The 24,239-nt window shown below is 46.9% G+C and overlaps 1 protein-coding gene across 1 annotated transcript in view; it reads right to left on the bottom strand.

The window, feature by feature from the left end:
- Positions 1 to 24,239, bottom strand: part of KIF16B (kinesin family member 16B) — a 238,165-nt gene that overhangs the window by 180,604 nt on the left and 33,322 nt on the right. The window contains exons 8-12 of the mRNA XM_060230816.1: positions 15,028 to 15,196; positions 14,766 to 14,897; positions 10,696 to 10,871; positions 6,102 to 6,167; positions 3,396 to 3,455 (exon numbers count right to left, since the gene is read on the bottom strand). Coding sequence (XP_060086799.1) covers positions 3,396 to 3,455; positions 6,102 to 6,167; positions 10,696 to 10,871; positions 14,766 to 14,897; positions 15,028 to 15,196 — 603 coding nt within the window. The remainder of the gene's footprint in view (positions 1 to 3,395; positions 3,456 to 6,101; positions 6,168 to 10,695; positions 10,872 to 14,765; positions 14,898 to 15,027; positions 15,197 to 24,239) is intronic.

The raw sequence follows: 24,239 nt of genomic DNA, 5'->3' as shown, positions 1-24,239 counted from the left end.
AGATTGCTGGCGCACAGATTGCCCAAAAGAAAATGTCCATCTGCTCTTCCATTCCTCCAGCCCTCTATTATGCTAATGTTGGTGTGTAATTCCCGCCCCCCGCCACCCAGCAGACCAACAACCCTTCCAGCAATTTCTGCACAACACTAACACCAGACCTCATTTTGGGCAGGAATTCACCCAAGACTAGAGCCAGGATTTCATGTTTGGTGGGGCCTACAGCAGAATTTGTTGTTTGGGGGAGCTGGGGGGGGGCACCCAGTTTGGTGGCCTTGGGCTCTCAGCACTGTAAGCTGCCTTGAGTTCCACATCTTAACCCCTCTCTGCCTGAGCAGTCACAGCAGCTCTGTCCCCCCACCCCTTTCTTATGTGCCCCCCTTAGAGAGACAGAGGCCTCTTGACTCCCTCTCGCCCCCCCACCGCTTTGCTCTGCATGCTGTGTTAGGGAAGGAGAGAGAAAATAGTAAAAAGGCCAGCAGCAATGCTACTTCTTGTTCAGAGTGGCGGTGAGCAATGGGGACAGATTGGAGACCCTCCAACGGAGGGGCCACGCAGTCGGAAGGGGGGTTGAAAGGATGGGCCTGACCCCTCCTGGGCCCCATTGTGGCTACGGGCCTGAGTTCACCAGAGCAGAGCTCTGCAACCTCTAAATTGTGCTTTCTTGGTGTAGTGCCAGTTTGGTGTAGTGGTTAAGTGTGCAAACTCTTATCTGGGAGAACCGGGTTTGATACTCCCCTCCTCCGCTTGCACCTGCTGGAATGGCCTTGGGTCAGCCAGAGCTCTGGCAGAGGTTGTCCTTGAAAGGGCAGCTGCTGTGAGAGCCCTCTCAGCCCCACCCACCTCACAGGGTGTCTGTTGTGGTGGGGAGAAGGTATAGGACAGGGGTGGCCAACGGTAGCTCTCCAGATGTTTTTTCCCTACAACTCCCATCAGCCCCAGCCAGCATGGCCAATGGCTGGGGCTGATGGAAGTTGTAGGCAAAAAACATCTGGAGAGCTACCATTGGCCACCCCGATGTAGGAGATTGTAAACCGCTCTGAGTCTCTGATTCAGAGAGAAGGGGGGGGGGTATAAATCTGCAATTCTTCTTCTTCTTCCCACACCCTCTCCCCCCAATACTTGATTCTGGGCTCCATTGTTCAACTCCCCGCCCCCCAGTGAGAATTTTGCTGAAGTCTGACAAACTTTCTAATATTTTCCCCCTCAAAAAATGGGAAAATAACCAAAACATATAAAACAGACTGGCCACAAAGGAGAAAGTATCTGAAAAGGTATGATGGGACTGCAAGGTCCCCTTGTGAGCAAAAATTCTGCTTTGTGAACTCCTGGCATTAAAGTTGTGAGCTCCTGCATAAATTAATGCGCTCTGGGGTCATCCTTCCTGAGCGAAGACAAAAATGTGTGAGCCAGAGGCTGAAAATCCGTGAGCTGGCTCACGCTAACTCAGTTCAGAGGGAACACTGGATGGGAGGAAGGTCTTATGATGACAATTATAATTCAAGAAGCATTTGAAGGTGGATGCTGAGCTGCTATAATTGAGTACACCTTCTGGTGATGTCAGAAGAAATAATTGAGTACTCCTTCTATATAATTGAGTACACCTGCTATAATTGAGTACACCTTCTGGTGGTACACTCAGTATTTCCTAGATAGGGATGGGCGTAAACCGAATGCGGCATATGCTAATAAGTTATTCAAATGAGTTGCGCTAATGCGCTCCAGCACCTTTTTTTCTACGAAATGACCCCTGACTAACACTACTCCATTCAAGATGGATGGAGTTCAGTAATTACTGCCGAAACCACTATGGTGCTTTCCTACATGGCCAGACAATTACTTCCACATTCCTCCCCCGCCCCTCCAACCCCTTGGCTTATGTCAACATCGGGGCGAACTGATACGGTCATATTTTTTATGACTACGATGTTAAATCGCTTATTTCCAGTTGTATTCTTCTTATCGGAACATCAGAGTTACAGATGGGCGCGAACCGGGCAAACGTCGTTCGGTTCGTGGCTCAACCACGAACCAAACCAGGCAGTTTGTTTGCTAACTGAACTGGCTCATGGTTCGTAGCCTCGCAAGCCTCACTGAAAAGGGACTGCGGTCCCTTTAAATGGGGTTTGGAGAAAGCCCCCAAAACTCGCTTGCTCCCATCTGCATGGCAGTTTCGAGCTGTCTTCCGTACTCCTTTTAAACTTATAAAAGGAAACAGCCAGTTGCTTGGGGGCCTAATAGGAACCCTCCGGGGGCCTGATTCGGCTCCTGAACTGCATGTTTGACACCCCTGAACTAGATCTTTGAAAAGCGATTTAAACTGTTAAACACACAGCATATAAGTACACTTTTCTTCATAAACAAGACCCTTCCTTAATCAGGGCTCTTTTTCTAGCAGGAGCTCCTCTGCATATTAGACCACGCCCCCTGAGGCAGCCAATCCTCCAAGAGCTTAGTACAGGGCCTACTGTAAGCTCCAGGAGGATTGGCTACATCAGGGGGCATGGCCTAATATGCAGAGGAGCTCCTGCTAGAAAAAGAGCCCTGATTAAGGAAGGGTCTTGTTTATGAAGAAAAGTGTACTTATATGCTGTGTGTTTAACGGTTTAAATCGCTTTTCAAAGATCTAGTTCAGGGGTGTCAAACATGCAGTTCAGGAGCCGAATCAGGCCCCCGGAGGGTTCCTATTAGGCCCCCAAGCAACTGGCTGTTTCCTTCTCCCTATATCTTGCTCCTTCTGCACAACAGCTTGCTTTGCAAGGCTTGCTCAATTGCACAGGAGCTACAGAATGAAACCTCTATTTTCTCCACTGGCTGAGGCTCCTCGCTTGGGGAAGGCAGGAAAAAGCCAGAGTTTCCTTTGCCCAGTTCCCTAGATCCCATGGGAGAAATACAAAGAAAGTAACTTTAAGACCAATGAGTGCTAACATTTTCAGCATGTTTTAAGTTTTCTCAAAGGATCTTTTGTGTTTTTATACAATTTTTATCTCTGTTACCTAATCATAAATAGGTACACCCATGGCCCGGCCCGACATGGCCCTGCCCAACAAGGCCTCATTTATGTCATATCCAGCCCTCATAACAAATGAGTTCGACACCCCTAATCTAGTTGTTTCCTCTGCTGAAAAGTGGCTGGCTGTTGCAGCGTTCTCCACAATAAAGGATCCATCGATCAAATTCTCCCTTAAGGTTCTAACTTAAGCTCTCCGATAAAGGATAGTTTAAATCAGATTTAGCCAACTGGAGTTTTTTTAATTCAAGCCTTTACCGAACAAAATGATTTCGCTGTGCACGCCCTGTCCGATTCCATTCCACGCCAATCGACGTTTAAACCTCCGGAATCCACATTAAACGTTTTAAGACATTAAAACAAACAAAGCACGCAAAACGAGTCTTACTTTTAGAATATTTTGGGTTTCGTTCCACTTATTGGTCCATTCCTTGGTAAGCTCTTGCACCTAAAAAAAAAAAATAAAAAATCCAGAGCATTATTCAGAACAAAAATCTAAACTTTTAAGGTATTTTACTTCTGTCTTGCATTTTATTCTCACAATACCAGTGCGAGTAGGGCTGCCAACCCCCCGGGCGAGGGGGGGGGGAACATCCCCCCGTGTCACTGGTGTGATGACGTCACCTGGAAGTGAAATCATCAAAATGGCGGTGCCCGTGCGAGGTCGCTCTAGGCATTTCTGAGAAAACTCTATGGTTTTCCTGGACGCTCTAGCCATTTGATAATTAGATTAGATAATTTTATTTATATCCCGCCCTCCCCGCCGGGGCAGGCTCAGGGCGGCTAACAGTAACATTCCATTATACAGAGACAGGTTACATTCAACATTAAAAATTCTAATAGGTTTAAAATTAATTAATTTAATAAAGATGTTAATGCTATTGCTATTTGTTCTTTATTATGATGGCGATCTCATTAGCAATTACTTTCCTCGTTGGGAGGTGAAACTCTATGATGCAATAGGTACCATGGAGTTTTAACCCTCCCAAATGGCTAGAGCGTCTGGGGAACCATAGAGTTTTCCTGGAAACGCCTAGAGCAGCCCTGCACGGGCGCCGCCATTTTGATGACATCACTTCCAGGTGACGTCATTTTGTCAGCCGTGCGCATTGCGCACGCGAATGTCCCCCGCCAGGGGATGAAGAGGATTTAGCAACCCTAAGTGCAAGGGAGGTCAGACTGGTGACTCCTGCAGTTGTGACGCTCCACAGGGAGGTGGGTTTTTCCCCTTCCCCCTTAAGAAATTTGTTTGAGAGAATTCAATTGACTGAAAACTTGCTTCCCCCTCCCCCCCCCAAATGTTGTTTGCAAAGTAAATGGTTTCATCCAGCAAAACTAATTAATTGTTGCATTAGATTAGGTACGGAACATTGTACAATCCAGTTCAGGTTTCCAGGAATTAAACTTGCACCAATTACCTTGAATCAAATCATACAACACGCTAATAAGGTTAACAAAAGCCAATGCAAAAATAACTTTAAAATATTTCATCTGCAGAAGATTTCCCAGCAGGGCAAAAGACGGTTATTACTATCGGATTATGAATAATACATTCTAATTAGCACCTATTTTGCAGTTTCTAATGTGAACAATAATTCACAGGAGTGGTTAGCTTATTGATTTACCCAGGAACACAAAGCTATACATTTGATTTTTTTTTTAAAAGGAAACTACTGGAGGTTGTTTTCTCTCTAAAGTCGATCTTGTTCATCTAAAATGCAACTGTAAAAACGGGAAATTCCCAGGTGCCACCTGGAAGTTGGCAACCTAAGGCAGTCATGAAAATAAGGCAAAAGCACCCAACATAAACAACATTACAGGTGGAATTCTAGCAGGAGCTCCTTTGCTTATTAGGCCATACCCCCCCCCCCCGATGTAGCCAATCCTCCAGGAGCTTAAAAAAAAGAGCCTTGTGAGCTCTTGGAAGATTGGTTACACCAGAGAGTGTGTGGCCTAATATGCAAAGGAGCTCCTGCTAGAATTCCACCCCTGAACAGCATTGAAATAATAAACACAGTTATAGAATATCCAGTGGTGAAGCCGATTTCCCTACAATGCCACCGTAAGGAAAGGAAAGGTCCCCTGTGCAAGCACCAGTCGTTTCCGAATCTGGGGTGACGTTGCTTCCACAATGTTTTCACGGCAGACTTTTTACGGGGTGATTTGCTATAGCCTTCCCCAGTCATCTACGCTTTCCCCCCAGCAAGCTGGGGACTCATTTGACCAACCTCGGAAGGATGGAAGGCTGAGTCAACCTCAAGCCGGCTACCTGAAAACCCAGCTTCTGCTGGGGATTGAACTCAGGTCGTGAGCAGAGCTTTGCAGTACTGCAGCTTTAACACTCCGCGCCACGTAAACATATCCGCAAAACCCCTTCGCTTAAATCAAAAGCCACCAAGAACAGGCAGTCTTTAAGCCCATTCAGAAGGCCTCTAACGATGGGGGCAGGCAGTAGAGAAGGCCATGCCCTGGTTCACCTAGCCAAACCTCAGGCAAGCCTGGTTTCCTAAGCAAGGTCCCCTGTGCAGATTCCAACTCCGTCATCACACAATACTGGTACAGAAAGTTCTTTAGGTTTTCTGGCCCAAAACACATACGGCTTCCGGGTTCAAAACCAGCACTTTTTATCGGGCCCGTTAGATGATGTAACAGAGAGCTCCGTGGCGCAGAATGGTCACCTGCAGTTCAATCCCGGTGGAAGCTGGGTTCAGGTAGCTGGCTCATGGTTGACACAGCCTTCCATTCTTCCGAGGTCGGTAAAAGGAGTCCCCAGCTTGCTGGGGGAAAAGTGTAGATGACTGGGGAAGGCAATGGCAAACCACCCAATAAAAAGTCTGCCGTGAAAACGTTGTGAAAGCAACGTCACCCCAGAGTCGGAAACGACTGGTGCTTGCACAGGGGACTACCTTGACCTTTTTAGATGATGTAACACCAGTTTAATAGGATCCCAGCGGAACATCCCAGTAAAGGCCTTTCAGAACCGCCAGCAATTTCCATACAGTCTCCAAGGGCAAACCCACCCAGACTTAGTGACCCTGAGAAACTCTTTGCCCTGTTCCCCATTTGGAACACTTTCTGGAAACCGTTAACTTACCCTCGCTTCATTTTGCTGAAGTTTCTCTTCCATACTTAAAGCAGTCGGAGAATCCAGAAGCGCAATCTGGGTGGAAAACAAAGGAAATGTGTTATTTCCTCCACTGGCTTTTGTGAACATTGTAACAAGGTTATTCTGTACTGCTGAAATTCCTTCCAAGCAGACGGAAAGGGCAGCTCTCCAAACACGTATGCGTGTGAAGCATTGTCATTTATAGTCTTCCTTTTAATGATCTACACAGCATGGTAAGGCAGCATGGGGCAGTGGTTAGAGCAGGGGAGTCAAACATGCAGCCTAGGGCCCAATCAGGCCCCCGAGCAACTGGCTGTCATCTGCTTCCTTCTCCCTCTCTCTTGCTTCCTTCTGCATAACAGCTTGCTTTGCAAGGCTTGCTCAATCGCACAGGAGCTACGGGGCAAAACCTCTATTTTCTCCATTGGCTGAGGCTCTTCCCTTGGGGAGGAAGGGGGGAGGGATAGCTTGCTTTGCCAGGCTCTCTCAATCGCACAGCAGAGCTACTGAGCCAAGATGCTCTTCCTTCTATTGAGAGAAGCTCCTCCCCCTCCTGGTCCCCCGGGGAAAGAAGGAAAGAGCCAAAACTTCCTTTGCCCAGTTCCCGGAATCGCACGGGAGAAATACAAAGAAAGCACCTTTAAAACTGAGTGGTAATGTTTTAAGGATGTTTTAAGGTTTTTTTAAAAAAAAATCTTTGTGTTTGTTCGTGTCTTTTATAAAGTTTATATCTCTGCCAACTAATCATAGAATCATACAGTTGGAAGGGCCCTCCAGGGTTATCTAGTCCAACCCCCTGCACAATGCAGGAAACTCACAAATACCTCCCTCTAAATTCAAAGGATCTTCATTGCTGTCAGAAGGCCATCTAGCCTATGTTTAGAAACCTCCAAGGAAGGAGCGCCCATCACCTCCAGAGGAAGCCTGTTCCACTGAGGAACTGCTCTGTCAGGAAGTTCTTCCTAATGTTGAGCCGGAAACTCTTTTGATTTAATTTCAACCCGTTGGTTCCGGACCTACCTTCTGGGGCTGCAGAAAACAATTCTGCACCATCATCTATATGACAGCCCTTCAAGTACTTGAAGATGGTGATCATATCACCTCTCAGCCGCCACCTCTCCAGGCTAAACATCCCCAGCTTCCTTCAACCTTTCTTCATAGGACTTAGGCTCCAGACCCTTCACCATCTTCGTCGCCCTCCTCTGGACCCATTCCAGCTTGTCTATATCCTTCTTAAAATGTGGTGCCCAAAACTGAACACAATACTCCAGGTGAGGTCTTACCAGAGCAGAGTAAAGCGATACCATCACTTCATGTGATCTGGACACTAGACGTCTGTTGATACAGCCCAAAATTACATTTGCCTTTTTAGCCACCGCATCACACTGTTGACTCATGTTCGGCGTATGGTCCACTAAGACCCCGAGATCCTTTTCGCACATACTACTGCTAAGACAAGTCTCCCCCATCCTATAACCATGCATTGGATTTTTCCTACCTAAATGCAGAACTTTCATAAATAGGTAGACATGTGGAGTGGCCCAACCCAACATGCCTTGTCCCAACAAGGTCTCATTTATGTCATATTTGGCCCTCATAACAAATGAGTTTGACACCCCTGGGTTAGAGTGTCTGACTAGAATTTAGGAGACCCAGGTTCGAAACCCCACTATGCCATGGAAGTTTGGGACAGTCACATGCTCCCAGCCTAACCGAGCTCACAGAGCTGTTGTGACAATAAAATGCAACAGAGAAGGAGGATGTAAGCCAACTTGTGCCCCACCTCCACTGGGGAGAAAGGAGGGATATAAATGAAACACAAGACTCACACGTATGCGTGTGAAGCTGTCATGATCCTGCACCTATCGAGGCCTGCAGTCCCCAGGGAAGCTTGCTTAGGAGTACTGGGAAGAGCCTACATTTCCCAGGATCTTCTCTATCCCTCTGATTGGGTGGCAAGGGTTTTGGAGGGAAACTGACCCAGAGAGGGGTGGGGCCTGGGAGGAGAAGATAAAAGGACCAAGCCCAGAAAGTGGGGGTTCTTTTCCTAGGAGGCAGAGCTGAGGAAGAGCTGCTGCCAGGAAGAGACCCTCACCCTATGAGGTAGGGTGAGTAGGCTGAGATCTGACTGACAGTTTAGGGACAGTAAATTTAGACGTGTTAGGGCATTTGGTTATTTTCCCCTTCACCCCTTTTTACTATTTTATGCACCTTGTTTGTTATATTGCACTGACCTTTTAAATAAACCGTTTTTGTTGTTGTTGTTCACTCTGCCTGGTCCTCACGGCTATTACTTGGCCTAAGCTAAGGGAGGCCTGGAAGGGCTTGGATGAGAACTCTGGGCCTTCTCAAGGGAGACCCTTAACCCAGAGTGGTGGCAGCAATTGGTAAGACCCCCGCTTAACCCAGAGTGGTGGCAGCAATTGGTAAGACCCCCCTGAGTCGTGACAGAAGCATTATCATTTATATTCTTCCTTTCAATGCTAAAGCAACATTTTCAAAAATCTGCAGAGCCAATCAAATCTCCGGTATCCAATCAGAAGTCATGCTAGACCGAAGCCCCGCCCACTTTCTAAAAACATTTGGCAGGAGGCAGGAAAGATGTCATGGTCGCCACGGTGCCGATGGGCAGCCCAATAGGGACCCCTGACCTGGCCCGACAGTACCAAAAATGGCAAAAAGACCACTGCAGACCACAGAGGGAAACGGTGAGCACAACGGGAAAGTACAGAGGAAATCCCCACACGGAGGCACTTTTTGGAGTCACTGAGACCAATCCCAATAACCTTAAACGGCATAACAATAGCTTACACAAAGGAATGAGCGTGCAATTTGCCCATATGTAAAGATAAAACAATGCAGAGAGATGGAATTGTAATGCCAATTGATAATTAACAACAACAATAGGGATAAAAAGGACAATAATCTTTATCTTGAGTACCACAGACAACACAAAAAGAACGAAATTTTACAGTAAAAGGGCTTAACAGGCTACATGATTAAACATTTTTTAAAAACCCTTTAATGCAAGGGTGTCAAACATGCGGCCCAAGGACCAAATCAGGCCCCCGGAGGGCTCCTATCAGGCCCCCGAGCAACTGGCTGTCATCTGCTTCCTTCTCCCTCCCTCTTGCTTCTTTCTGCATCACGGCTTGCTTTGCCAGGCTCGCTCAACAGCACAGGAGCTACAGAGCAAAGCCTCCATTTTCTGCATTGGCTGAGGCGCCACCCTTAGGCGGGAAGGCAGAACTTGCTTTTCCAGGCTCTTTCAGTTGCACAGCTGAGTTACTGAACCAAGCCCCTCTTCCTTCTACTGACAGAGGCTTTCCCCCGCCAGTCCCGTGAGGAAGGAAGGAAAGAGACCAGAGCTTCCTTTGCCCAGTTCCCTGGATCCCGTGGGAGAAATACAAAAAAAGCACCTTGAAGACCGACAGGTGCTAAAGTCTTAAGCATGTTTTAAGGTGGGTTTTTTTTATTTGTTTGCCTGTGTCCTTTATAAAGTTTATATCTCTGCTACCTAATCTTAAATAGGCACACACGTTGACTGGCCCGATACGGCCCGGCCCGACAAGGTCTCGTTTATGATCTGGCCCTCGTATCAAATGAGTTTGACACCCCTGCTTTAATAGGAAAAAAAACATGTCCCCTTTAAGCCCTTTTACTGTAAAATTTCATCCTCCTGTGATACTCAAGATTAAGATTATTGTCCTTTTTTATCCCTATTATTATTAATTATCAATTGGCGTTATAATTCAATGCATCTATATCGTTTTATCTTGACATATGGGCAAATTGTATGCTCATTCCTTTCTGTAAGCCAGGGGTGGGGAACCTTTTCCTCTGCCAAGGGCCATTTGGATGTTTATAACATCATTCGCGGGCCATACAAAATCATCGATTTCAAAAACAGTGCTCCGCCGAGGGAGAACGATCCAGGGTGGCAAAATTAATGCAAATAACTGTGTTTCTATTTGAAGTCATGTGGGGCAAGCCTCATTTAGCACACACCCCTGGCCTGCCGCCCTAGGCAAATGCCCAGCAGGAACTCATTAGCATATCAGACCACATCCCCTAACATTAGCATATTAGGCCACACCATCTGGGATAATCAAGTACAAATTGAACTGGCGGTAGCTGGCTCCCACCCCTCACCTCTGCCACCCCTCCCTTCATGCGGAAACTGCAGCTGCTCCCAGCAGACCTTTAAAGGCACCCACATACCCCAGCAGCGGTCCCTCACAATGCTCATCACGCAGGCTCCCCAAGGGCCAGACCAAGTGCTCTCGAGGGCCGCAAACGGCCCTCAGGCCTGACATTCCCCACCCCTGTTGTAAGCTATTGTTATGCCATTAAAGGTTATTGGAATTGGCACTGAGATCAAACCAGGGCTTTGCCCCTCCCTCCAATGTGAAAACAACCTAATCCACTACATGAAGAGCAAATTAGGCCAGGAAAATACCAGCGTTACAACGGTCTGTGCGGAAATCAGCACAAAATCAAAACCGCATTCTCCAAAAGATATCCAAACAGACGATGCTTCTCGGAGAAACTACCGGGGTCTCTCTCTCGGGTGCAAGCTCACCTGATTCCCCTGAGCAAGCAGCGCTTTCAGCCGGGCTATTTCAGCACGGAGCTCACGGATCAGCTTGACGTTTGGATCTTCATTGATGGTAGGCTTGTTAATGATGTTTTTGGCCCGGTTTGCATAGCGAAGGGTGCTCAGGGTTTCCCCGTAATTGACATCGGCAGGCGAAATAGCTGAAGGAAGCGAATTCAGACACAGGCTCACTAAAAATATCGAGATTCGTTTAAAAAGCATAGACGCCCCACGTGGGTGAAGAAAAAGCAAGTGGCCTATTTTACTGCTGCGACAGGGACTACATTTAGGAATGAATATTGTATCAACTTGGTTACTCATTATCTATGCATGGTTTAACAGCATAACACAGCCTGTTTCAAAAGACGCAGTTTCTGACTTTGACACACTTACAAAAAGAAAGGTATGGCAGGCTTTAACTAAATCATTAATACTTAAAAGTACTAGATTCGAATCAAGTAGAAGCTTAGGGGCCAATGTGATTGTAGGGGAATGAGCTTTCAAGAGTCCAAACTCTCTTTGTATCCAACGAAGAGAGCTTAGACTCTTGAAGCCATATGCCCCCAAAATCTTGTTGGTCTCTGAGGTGCTATTGGATTAGCTCATCACCCTGATCTGAATGGCCCAGGGAAACCCAATTTCAACTGGGTGAGAGCCAGTTTGGTGTAGTGGTTAGGTGTGTGGACTCTTATCTGAGAGAACTGGGTTTGACCCCCCCCCCCCCAACTCCTCCACTTGCACCTGGTAGAATGGCCTTGGGTTACCTACAGCTCTCGTAGGAGTTGTCCTTGAAAGGGCAACTTCTGGGAGAGCTCTCTCAGCCCCACCCACCTCTCAAGGTGTCTGTTGTGGGGGGAGGAGATATAGGAGATTGTAAGTTGCTCTGAGCCTCTGAATCAGATAGAAGGACGGCATATAAATCTGCAGTCTTCTTCTTCATCATCAGATCCCGGAAGCTTAAACCCAGAGAAGCAGTTTGGCATAGTAGTTAAATGTGTGGACTCTTATCTGGGAGAACCGGGTTTGATTCCCCACTCCTCCACTTGCACCTGCTGGAATGGCCTTGGGTCAGCCATAAGAACATAAGAGAAGCCATGTTGGATCAGGCCAATGGCCCATCCAGTCCAACACTCTGTGTCACACAAAGGCCAAAAAAATTATATATATATATATATATATATATATATATATATATATATATATATATATATATATATATACACACACACATACACACGCACACAAACACACACACACACACACACATATATATATATATACACACACACACTGTGGACCTCTGCTCCATCAACTGCTTTTAATCCAATCTTAGCTATAGTTATCGCTCAGCTTTATGCATCTTGATTCCGATTATCTAACCCCCTCTTGAAGCTGTCTATGCTTGTAGCCGCCACCACCTCCTGTGGCAGTGAATTCCACATGTTAATCACCCTTTGGGGGAAGAAGGACTTCCTTTCATCCGTTTTAACCTGACTGCTCTGGCAGAGGTTGTCCTTGAAAGGGCAGCTGCTGTAAGAGCCCTCTCAGCCCCACCCACCTCACAGGGTGTCTGTTGTGGGGGAAGAAGGGAAAGGAGATTGTAAGCCGCTCTGAGATTCAGAGTGAAAGGTGGAGCATAACTCCAATATCTTCTTCTTCTAAGCAAGGCCTGGCAAAGTACTTGGAAGGAAGACCTCCTTGGAATACCAGGAGTGGGAGGCAGAGGCAGGCTATTTCAAAACACCTCTGCATGTTCTCCGCACCCCAACAGGTCACCAGATGTTGCCATGACTTCCAGGCATGCGCACTCACACATACAATAGAAGAATCTAGCATCTCTCTCTTCTACAGTGCACCAAGATGGCTACCCTCCTGAAACTAATATTTAAAACATGGCAGAAGAAGAAGACCACAGATTTATACTCCACCTTTCTCTCTGAATCAGAGTCTCAGAGCGGCTTACAATCTCCTATGTCTTCTCCCCCCCACAATAGAATCCTGTGAGGTGGGTGGGGCTGAGAGAGCTCTGACGGAAACTGCCCTTTCAAGGACAGCTCTGCGAGAGCGATGGCTGTCCCAAGGCCATTCCAGCAGCTGCAAGTGGAGGAGTGAGGAATCAAACTCGGTTCTCCCAGATAAAAGTTTGCGCGCTTAACCACTACACCAAACTGGCAGTGTCTTATTTCTGCACAAATATACTTTCCTGTCATGTTATCGCTAATGGGAAGGGCCTTTTTTTTTGTAGTGTCTTATTTCATAAACTTTAGGGTCAAGCAACAAGCAAGCTTCAAAGCATACTTCTGCAACTCTCGCCTTATGCGTGCTATTCATGAGAAAGAGTCACCATCTGTGGGGGCAGGAGAGTGTGGTGGCAATACCTGCTATTGCAGGAAGAGGGAGAAGGGAGCAGAATCACACAGCTTTAGAGAGTAAGCAAAGTTACTCTCTGTATAAGAGCTGGATGAACCAACCAGATGTAAGAACTGAGTGACTTAGCATTAGCCCTGACCCAGTCACCCAATTTTCACATCTATTAACTCTTCTATCATCTGTTATGCTAATTTGCTGCTAGTTAGAGGTTTTATCAACTACTTTTAATCCAATCTTAGCTATAGTTATCGCTCAGCTGTTTATGCATCTTGATTCCAATTAACTCCTTCTGGCAAATACCCCCCCCCCCCCCGTACCAGGCCTCAGATTCAGCAGGAACTCACACAAGTGCAGCTCCTGAACCTTTCTGAGGGTTCCCCCTCTTCCTCCCCACCTACCTTGTCCCTTGAATAGTAGGTGCAGCTGCATAACAATCCCGGGATTAGGAGAGTGGGCAGCCAGCCGGCCACCAGGGGCTTTGCCACGCCCCCAGCAGCCCTCATTAACCCCTGGAGAAACCCACACCACCCTTTCTCCACTTCTCATGCGATTTTGGGTGGAGGGTGGCTTGCTGGCCTTTTGACTGGGGGCGAGGGGTGGACCAGGAGAGCCCCAGGGGAGTGAGGCCTGCTCGGGCTCGCTGGCTCTCTAGCCAGCCCAAGCAGGCCTCGCTCACCTGGGAAACTCCTTTCTTGCATCAGGTTGCTTTTGGCTGGGGGGATATGCTAATGAGTTATGCTAATGAGCTCCACCACCTATTTTTCTACAAAATGACCTCTGCCCCCTACTTATATGTAACGATTGAGGAAGTCTGTTTCATTGAATTTGTGCACAGAAGTGTGCATGCACATGAAAGCTTATACCCACCGGTATCAGTTCTAAAGGTGCCACTGGACCGGTGTTCCCTCTAAGCTGAGTTAGCGTGAGTCAGCTCACGGATGCTTAGCCACCAGCTCACAGATTTTTGTCTTAGCTCAGGAAGGATGACCCCAGAGCACAATAATTTATGCTGTAGCTCACAACTTCAATGCCAGCAGCTCACAAAGTCGAATTTTTGCTCACAAGACTGCAGGTTAGAGGGAGCATTGCACTGGACTCGAATTTTGTTCCTGTCTTTAGCTAACGCCACGTGACAACTCAGCTTTCTTCTGAGTTTGGTGTAGTGGTTACATGTGTGGTTTGGTGTAGCCAGTTTGGTGTAGCGGATAAGTGCCGGTTTGGTATAGAGCCAGTTTGGTGTAGTGGTTAAGTGCGCGGACTCTTAACTGGGAGAACCGGGTTTGATTCCCCACTCCTCCGCTTGCAGCTGCTGGAATGGCCTTGGCTCAGTCATAGCTATCACAGGAGTTGTCCTTGAAAGGGCAGCTGCTGTAAGAGCTCTCTCAGCCCCAACTACCTCACAGGGTGCCTGTTGTGGAGCGGGGGGGGGGGGGAAGGTAAAGGAGACTGTGAGATTCAGAGTATAGGGCGGGATATAAATCCAATATCTTCTTCTCTGCTCCCGTAATTGGTGCAAAGCCTTATTGTGACTACAGAATGTTAGCGAAGAAGGCGATTCTAAAAACGGCAAACGGTTTCACCGCTTAAATCATCATTTGCAATGTCAAGTAATTAGATTTGCGGAAAACCCTTCTTTTTTTTAAAAGGCGACACATTGGGAATACGGATTTAAAAACACAACTCACTGGCAATCATTATTGTTTTCGAGTTTCCTCCCAGGCTGTCTTTCAAAAGCCACGTCAAAACAGAATCCCTGTAAGGCACAAAGACCTGCTTCTTCTTCACAAGGGAGTTGGCAGCATCTTGAGATAAATCGGCTACGGAGGAAGAAACGAAAAGAAGGGGAACGTCAGAGGGGGCAGATAATAAGGAAACCGCCAAGTTTCCTTCAGCACGGAACAAACGAAAAGAACAAAAGCAAAGAAGCCAAGAAATGGGGAGACGTACCTAAGGCAGAAATCACATTTCCCAATGTCACTAGAGACTTGTTAATATTCCCTCCTTCTTTTAATCGGACGCCTGTAGCCCCGGTGGCATCTGCTCTCTCGCTTCCAGCAAGGTCAACCAAATGTATTTTGCTAACCGTCTCGCACGGCATTTCAGCATCAAACTTCGCCTGTAGAAGAAGGAGCAACCAAGAAGGTCTTGAGATACAAGTTATCATTTTGCTCCTGCTAAGAATCCCACGGGCAGGGAAACCTGAAGGCTCATGGCTGTAAATTACTGCCAGCAGCAATTTTACAAAATTGGGAATATAATGATTCAGAAATTCAACAATGAGCAAAATAGACATTAAAAACAATTCTCTATATGTTTGTTCTACAAAAGCCAGTTTGGTGTAGTGGTTAAGTGGGCAGACTCTTATCTGGGAGAACCGGGTTTGATTCCCCACTCCTCCACATGCCGCTGCTGGAATGGCCTTGGGTCAGCCATAGCTCTCATAGGAGTTGTCCTTGAAAGGGCAGCTTCTGGGAGAGCTCTCTCAGCCCCACCCACCTCACAGGGTGTCTGCTGTGGGGGAGGAAGATAAAGGTGATTGTGAGCCGCTCTGGCACGCTCCCGGTGAAATCAGGAGATGACAAAACAGCACTTCAAGACAAGTTCAACCCCGCTGCAATCATTTCAGTAATTCAGAAGCCAAACCAGTGCTCTTCTTCAGAGACTGTCAGTGGCATCAAGGCTGGACCCCAATTCTCTTTAAGTTAATCACGGGGCTGCAAGCTGAGCCGGCCGTTTCACACGGAGGTTTCGTCAGACGTTCCTACTGGGGTTGTGCGAATCGTCATATTTGCCTTGTTCCCTGCACCATCCATCTTCTACTGCCCCTTTAAGAATCCCGCGGGGGGACTGGGAAAATACCAGTGCATTTGTTCACAGCAGAAGGAACCAGTATACTCCACCACTTAATTAATTAATTGATTCCATTTATATCCCACCCTCCTCACCGAAGCGGGCTCAGGGTGAGTATAAAACATATACAAGACATAAAAACCATAAAACAGTTTAAAAACATAGAAAAGTTAACGTTTTGATGCTATGGTCTGAAATTCAGATTTATGTTCTCTGTAGGCCGATCTTAGATCAAGGATGTTGAACTCATTTGTTATGAGGGCCGGATCTGACATAAATGAGACCTTATCGGGCCGGGCCAGGTGCATCATAAAATGTAATGCCAGGTAGCGGAGATATACACTAACAATGTCTGTGCTGTAGGAATCCTGAGTATGCTGTTCAGGTAGGGCTTTTTTGAGCAGGAACGCACGGGAATGCAGTTCTGGCTGGCTTGACATCGGGGTGTGTGTAGCATAATATGTAAATCAGTTCCTGCTGGGCTTTTTTGTAGAAAAAAGCAATGTGAAAAAATGGTGACGTCAGGGAGTGTGGCGTACAATGCAAATTGATTCCTGCTGGGTTTTTCCTACAAAAAAAAAGCCTTGTGTTTAGGTGTTGTTCAAGTGTGCATGTATAAAGTTGCAAACCTACTTTTGATTTATTGACATTCATTGCAGAAATCTCATGGTCAGTGCTTTGAGCCTAAGACCCAGGGGAAAAGATGAAATGGCTGGGCATTTTGGACTTTTGTACATAAGCTGCTTCATGTGTTGGTCAGCCAATGGAGAAAACAGAGGCTTTGCTCTGTAGCTCCTGCGTGATTGAGCAAGCCTAGCAAAGCAAGTGGTAATGCAGAAGGAAGCAAGAGAGAGAGAGAAGGAAGCAGATGACACTGAGTTGCTCACGAGCCTGATAAGAGCCCTCTGGGGGCCTGATTCGGCGCTCGGACTGCATGTTTGACACCCCTGTCTTAGACGGTCCTTTCCACTGCTGCTACAGGGCAGCTTGCAAGAGGTGGTCCAAATGTTTCCTGAGGACTGTATGGCCAGCAATCTATTTTGCAAATGCCTGGTGGAAGAGTGCCGTCTTACAGGCCCTGCGGAACTGTATGAGGTCTCACAGGGCCCTAACGTCTTCCGGCAACTCGTTCCACCAGCGTGGGGCCGCTATAGAGAAGGCCCTGGCTCTAGTTGTCATGAGCCTATTCTCCTTATTTGGGAGGATGACTGCTGTTCATGCAAGTTATTTCCAAGAAACCTTCCATCTAAATTTTCCAAATCACACCTATTCTGGAGAAACTGGAGTGAATGGCACTCAAATCAAGGCATTTCTTACCTGAGGATGGCCATCAGCCAGAGAAATGAGGTTCGTGGTTTGAACTGAACTACGAACCAAAATGAACGGGAAGGTTTGTTCATAAACCGAACTGGTTTGTGGCCCCGCAAACCCTACTGAAAGGGACTGCAGTCCTTTTAAAGGGGGTTCATAGAAAAACAGCTAAGTGGCTGGGAGCAGGGGAGGTTAAAGGGTCTCAGAGTCCCTTTAACCCCCTGATTTCTGCTCCATCCATGAACCGCCTTTAAAAGTTCACGATCGTGAACCTGTCGTGACCTTTGGCTTGCAAACCATAAACCGGGCGAAATTTGCAATGAATTTTGCTTTGCGATTGGTTCGCGCTCATCCCTGTTCTCATCAACTGCACATCTTGAAAACAGTAACTTTTCCCACCCGCATCTGGAATTTCACGGAGTATTTAAAGCTAATTCTGACAAGATGAGAAAGCAATATGGAGGTACTCTCTCTCTCTCTTTAAAGCACTGCCTCTACTACTATATTGCAGTAATCAATTTTAGCTAGCTAATCAATTCTGTTCGGGCCACACTATATAAGCCCTTACAGTTTGTTCTCAAAGGCTCCACTCATGCATATTTCTCACGTAGGTGAGTCCCTTTAGAGCACAAGGACACAGATGGGAACCGAACTTGACATACAGCGGCTAATGGTCACTGGGTCATAAGCAAGGTATGCTATTCTCTTAGTTGCAGCTTAAGAGACCAATCGCTTAATGAAAATTAAACAGCGACATGCTTGATAAATAATACTGCAAGGAAACCAGGAGAAGGAAGAGGCAAGAAACAAAGCTCTCTCTTCCTCTTCTCTCCCTGCCTCCTCCAAAAACAAACAAACCCCCGAATTTCCCCCCGCATAGGCCTAAGTTTTAAAACTGACTTAAGTGAACCCACATGAAGCTTCAAGCTATCACACCATTGGTCTATCAAGTCAGTATTGTCTACTATTGGTGCGTAGGGAGCATCAGTGGGAGGGCTTCTGGAGTTCTGGTCCTGCTGGTGGACCTCCTGATGGCCCCTGGGTTTTGGCCACTGTGTGACACAAGAGTGTTGGACTGGATGGGCCATTGGCCTGATCCAACATGGCTTCTCTTATGTTCTTATCTCTGGGCTAGTGATGCTCTGTATTCTTGGTGCTTGTGGGGGGCACAGTGGGAGGGCTTCTGGTGTCCTGGCCCCACTGATGGACCTCCTGATGGCACCTGGGTTTTGGCCACTGTGTGACACAGAGTGTTGGAATGGATGAGCCATTGGCCTGATCCAACATGTCTTCTCTTAGTTCTTATGTCTGGGCTAGTGACACTCTGTATTCTTGGTGCTTGTGGGGGGGGGGGGCACAGTGGGAGGGCTTCTGGTGTCCTGGCCCCACTAGTGGACCTCCTGATGGCACCTGGGTTTTGGCCACTGTGTGACACAGAGTGTTGGACTGGATGGGCCACTGGTCCAATACAACATGGCTTCTCTTATGTTCTTATTATTTCCAGCAGCTCTCCAAGCTATCAGGCCGAGATTTTTCACATCACTTACCGCCTGGCTCTTTTAGCTGGAATTGCCAGGGATTGAACTCGGGACCTTCTGCATCCTGAGCAAAGGCTTCTCCACCAAGCTGCAGCCCTTCTCAAAGTGTCAGGGCTTAGCCCTGGAATAAAGAGAAGCGTGCCCTCAAGAATGTGCAAATTATCCCTCTATGGTCCGGGACTAGAAAATAATGAGGTTAGATGTCTATGAGGTCAGGAAGGGTCCCGTTCTCCTGGCTTTCTGCAAAGATGCAAAACTGAATTATTCAAGAGGGCTCTTCTAGGCAGACAATAGAGCTTGAATCGTATTAAATGATACACAAAGTTATTCAGATATATTATTAGGGACGTTGGTCGATACTATATGGTTTAGGTTGCTGAAACTAAGATCCTTTTTTTGTAATTTTTGCATCATTTAATATGTCATGTTCGCAACTTTTTTGAGCAGGAACACAGTTCTGGCTGGCTTGGCATCAGGGAGTGTGGCCTAAGATGCAAATGAGTTCCTGCAAAAAACCAAATCCCATGCGAAACTATGCGTTAGTCTGAAGAACAACTCTGTGAGCAAACTGGCCCCAGTAAAATTACAAAAGTGTGAGATTGCAAATTGTTTATTTTGGCTACTGAATATGTGTGAGAGAGAGAAGCGGGACGTACAGCTGCTGGAGGCTGAGGAAATGAAGACTATTCAGGCACTGCTGTGCTTTTATTTATTTATTTTAGGGAATGTAAACGTCTCCTGGCTCCACCCCCAAAGTCCGCAGATATTTTCTGAAGTAGATTTGGCAATGCTAGACATGTACTTTAATCCTTTCAAGACCAATGTTCCTTCTAAACTTTGAAGCATCGTGAGCAAAAATTCTACTTTGTGAGCAGCTAGCATTAGGGTTGCCAATCCCCAGGTGGGGGCAGGGGATCCCCCGGTTTGGAGGCCCTCCCCCTGCTTCAGGGTCGTCAGAAAGCGGGGGGAGGGGAGGGGAATGTCTGCTGGGAACTCTATTATTGTCTATGAAGATTTATTCCCATAGAAAATCATGGAGAATTGATCCGCGGGTATCTGGGGCTCTGGGGGGGCTGTTTTTTGGGGTAGAGGCACCAAATTTTCAGTATAGCATCTAGTGCATCTCCCCAAAATACCCCCCAAGTTTCAAAAGGATTGAACCAGGGGGTCCAATTCTATGAGCCCCCAAAGAAGGTGCCCCTATCCTTCATTATTTCCTATGGAAGGAAGGAATTGAAAAGGTGTGCCGTCCCTTTAAATGTGATGGCCAGAACCCCCTTGGGAGTTCAATGATGCTTGTCACAGCCTTGATCTTGGCTCCACCCCTAATGTCTCCTGGCTCCACCCCAAAGTATCCTGGCTCCACCCCCAAAGTCCCCAGATATTTCTTGGACTTGGCAACCCTGGCTAGCATTAAACTTCTGTGCGACCTTGCGTTTCACTATCACTTAAATTAGAGTCTGCTTCGTAGCACCGCTCACTTTCCCGCCTCATTGGCCCCCAAATGGATTTTAAATATCCTTTTTTTATACGTTTTAGCCTTTTATACTTCTTTAAAAACTCCCATAATAACATTTACTCTAGCTTCTGCTTCCAGCATTATGTGACATTTAAAAAGTCAAATGTGTTCTAACTAAAATATAATAAGAACAGGATAAGAACTGATCCCGTTAGGGTTGATTAAGAATAGTTATTTGTGACTTGCTTAAAAATCTTAAGGCCTTTTAAACTTTTAAAATAATTTGTCTATTATATAAGGGAAAATACCTTGAAAATTTTGGGGAAGAGATTATTCTTTTTCTTTTTTTTACATTAAACATAATTGCGGACCTTTACCTATTTGTTGCATGCCACTGTAGCTTCTATTATTTGTTCCAGGAGAAAATTCACAACTCACATGAGAGCAGTCAATTATATTTTGAGTCCTCCTTTATGTAAAACCGAAGGAAAAGTCTGAAGCTACAAAAGGATTTTGTGAAGCTATACTTTAATTAAGCATTGACAAAAATTTCCCAAATGATCACACCACGGGTGGAATTCTAGCAGCAGCATTTTTGCATATTAGGGCACACGCCCCCAAATGCAGCCAATCCTCCAAGAGCTTACAAGGCTCTTTTGTGTAAGCTCTTGGAGGATTGGCTGCATCAGGGGGTGTGGCCTAATAGGCAAAGGAGCTCCTGCTAGAATTCCACCCTTGGATCACACTGTGATGTAGTTATTTAGTTACTGAGTTACTGTATTCCTAAGGGAAACCCCACATTTCTGTCTCCAATTCCCATGTCCAAGATTTTTAAAAATAAGTCGATACCAGGAGAGAATCAACTAGTATAAGCTTGCGAGACAACACTTGCTGAAACAGTTGCTTTTTCTACAACATCGCGTCATAAAACTATGAATGTCCCTTAAAGAAATTACTTTAAAAGGGCAAAATTGACATGCCTCCTTTCCGCATCTGCATTTTCACTCAGCCTGGGGAATGCTGTAGAACGTGAAGAGCATGGCGGACTTATTTGCTTGATGAAATAAAACGATTAAATCCTTAGCTTTGCATCTGCCCGCGTTACTTGCTAAAAGCAGAAATCGTTGCAAGCCAGAAAAAAAACCAAACAAAACACAAACCCATGAAATATGCAAGACTGAAGAAGGCTACTAGTCGATAAAGCAGGAGTATAATAAAATGAAGACCAGGGCTTTTTTTTGGAGCACGAACACACAGGAATGCAGTTCCGGCTGGCTTGCCATCAGGGGTGTGTGGCCTAATATGCAAATGAGTCCCCGCTGGGCTTTTTCTACAAAAAAAAAAAAAGCCCTGGCAAAGGCATAAGGTAATAAACATAGGAAGGCTACAATTGTATACACGCTTACCTGGGAGTAAACCCCACTGAATAAAATAAAATGTTTATGCACTGAAAAATCATCTTTCTTTCTTTTCCTTTTTAAAAAAAAAATCTGTACAAAATGACATATGTACTGGCAGGGCTTTTTTGAGCAGGAACGCACAGGAATGCAGTTCTGGCTGGCTTGGTGTCAGGGTGTGTGGCGCAGTATGAAAATGAGTCCCTGCTGGGCTTTTTCTATAAGAAAGCCCTTTATACAAAGCTCTTAGTACAGGGTAGGCTTCCCAACCCCCCCCCCCCGCCCTGGCGGGGGACTCCTGGGTTCGCAGCCTCATCCCCCGCTCTTTAAAAATCGGGAAGCGGGGGGGGGGTGGAGGGGGGGAGAACATACGTGTAGGCTTCATATTGTTGTAGAGCTCCTGAGTCGTTTGTAAAATGTGTGCCCCTTTAAGGCTGGGCAGGAAGCAGGAAACAGGAAGGGCTTCAGAGAACAGCCCCTCCCTTTTTTTTCTTTCGTTTTCACAGCAAGTAGAGTTCTCCGGAAGAAGATCTAGTAAGTATTTGTGTCTGTGAGAGAGGGAGGGGGCAGGGGATTCCCTGGTTTGGAGGCCCTCCCCCGCTTTAGAAAGCGTGGGGGGGAGGGAAATGTCTACTGGGCACTCTATTATTCCCTATGGAGAACGATTCCCATAGGGAATAATAGGAAATTGATCCGTGGGTATTGGGGGCTCTGGGGGGGCTATTTTTTGAGGTAGAGGCACCACATTTTTAGTATAATATCTAGTGCCTTTCCCCAAAATACCCCCCAAGTTTCAAAACGATTGGACCAGAGGGTCCAATTCTATGAGCCCCAAAAGATGGTGCCCCTATCCTTAATTATTTCCTATGGAATAAAGGCATTTACAAAGGTGTGCTGTCCCTTTAAATGTGATGGCCAGAACTCCCTTGGAGTTCAATTATGCTTGTCACATCCTTGTTCCTGGCTCCACCCCCAAAGTCTCCTGGCTCCGCCCCCAAAGTCCCCAGATTTTTCTTTAATTGGCTCGGCAACCCTAGTACAGGGCCTACTGTAAGCTCCAGCAGGATTGGCTACATCAGCGGGGCGTGGCCTAAGATGCAGAGGAGCTCCTGCTAGAACTCCACCCCGTCTTACAGGGCTCTTTGTACAGGGCCTACTGTAAGCTCCAAGAGGATTGGCTACATCAGGGGGGCGTGGCCTAAGATGCAAAGGAGCTCCTGCTAGAACTCCACCCCAGCTTACAGGGCTCTTTGTACAGGGCCTACTGTAAGCTCCAAGAGGATTGGCTACATCAGGGGGGCGTGGCCTAAGATGCAAAGGAGCTCCTGCTAGAACTCTACCCCGGCTTACAGGGCTCTTAGTACAGGGCCTACTGTAAGCTTCAGCAGGATTGGCTACATCAGGGGGGCGTGGCCTAAGATGCAAAGGAGCTCCTGCTAGAACTCCACCACAGCTTACAGGGCTCTTAGTACAGGGCCTACTGTAAGCTCCAGGAGGATTGGCTACATCAGGGGGGCGTGGCCTAAGATGCAAAGGAGCTCCTGCTAGAACTCCACCTCGGCTTACAGGGCTCTTAGTACAGGGCCTACTGTAAGCTCCAGCAGGATTGGCTACATCAGGGGGGCGTGGCCTAAGATGCAAAGGAGCTCCTGCTAGAACTCCACCTCGGCTTACAGGGCTCTTAGTACAGGGCCTACTGGAAGCTCCAGGAGGATTGGCTACATTGGGGAGGAGGGGTGTGGCCTAAGATGCAAAGGAGTTCCTGCTACTACAAAAGCCCTGCATATATAGATTCTATACAAGTTAACAGGATGAGGGGGTGGTTTAATGTAATTTCTCTCTTCTTCCTTTCTTTGTTTCCCAGAAACTGTAAACACTGCCAATATTGATATTTATTCCCATTAGAGAGACGCAATTTAATTCTCATTAAGATCTCCAGGGGATCTGTACACGGCCGGTTATAAAAAATGTCAGAATGAATCATTTTAAACTACATTTTAAGAATGTGTCTCTAAAGCTTCCAGTTCAAGAGCTGTGCACGTGTTTGCACTGCAGGGCACTAGAGTTCCGCCCCCCTCCCAGATATGGGGGCATGTCTTAGAAGAAGAACACTGCAGGTTTATATCCCGCCCTACACTCTGAATAAGTCTCAGAGCGGCTCACAATCTCCTTTACCTTCTTCCCCCACAACAGACACCCTGTGAGGTGGGTGGGGCTGGAGAGGGCTCTCACAGCAGCTGCCCTTTCAAGGACAGAGTCTCAGAGCGGCCTACAATCTCCTTTCCCTTCCTCCCCCACAACAGACACCCTGTGAGGTGGGTGGGGCTGAGAGAGCTCTTGCAGCAGCTGCACTTTCAAGGACAACCTCTGCCAGAGCTATGGCTGACCCTAGGCCATTCCAGCAGCTGCAAGTGGAGGAGGGGGGAATCAAACCCAGTTCTCCCAGATAAGAGAGCTCTGGCTGACCCAAGGCCATTCCAGCAGGTGCAAGTGGAGGAGTGGGGAATCAAACCCGGTTCTCCCAGATAAGAGAGCTCTGGCTGAGCCAAGGCCATTCCAGCAGCTGCAAGTGGAGGAGTGGGGAATCAAACCCAGTTCTCCCAG

This window comes from Heteronotia binoei, chromosome 1, assembly GCF_032191835.1.
Source record: "Heteronotia binoei isolate CCM8104 ecotype False Entrance Well chromosome 1, APGP_CSIRO_Hbin_v1, whole genome shotgun sequence".
NCBI classification, from domain to species: Eukaryota; Metazoa; Chordata; class Lepidosauria; order Squamata; family Gekkonidae; genus Heteronotia; species Heteronotia binoei.
Note: the sequence above shows the minus strand (reverse complement) of the source record. Positions and strands in the feature narration are given on the sequence as shown.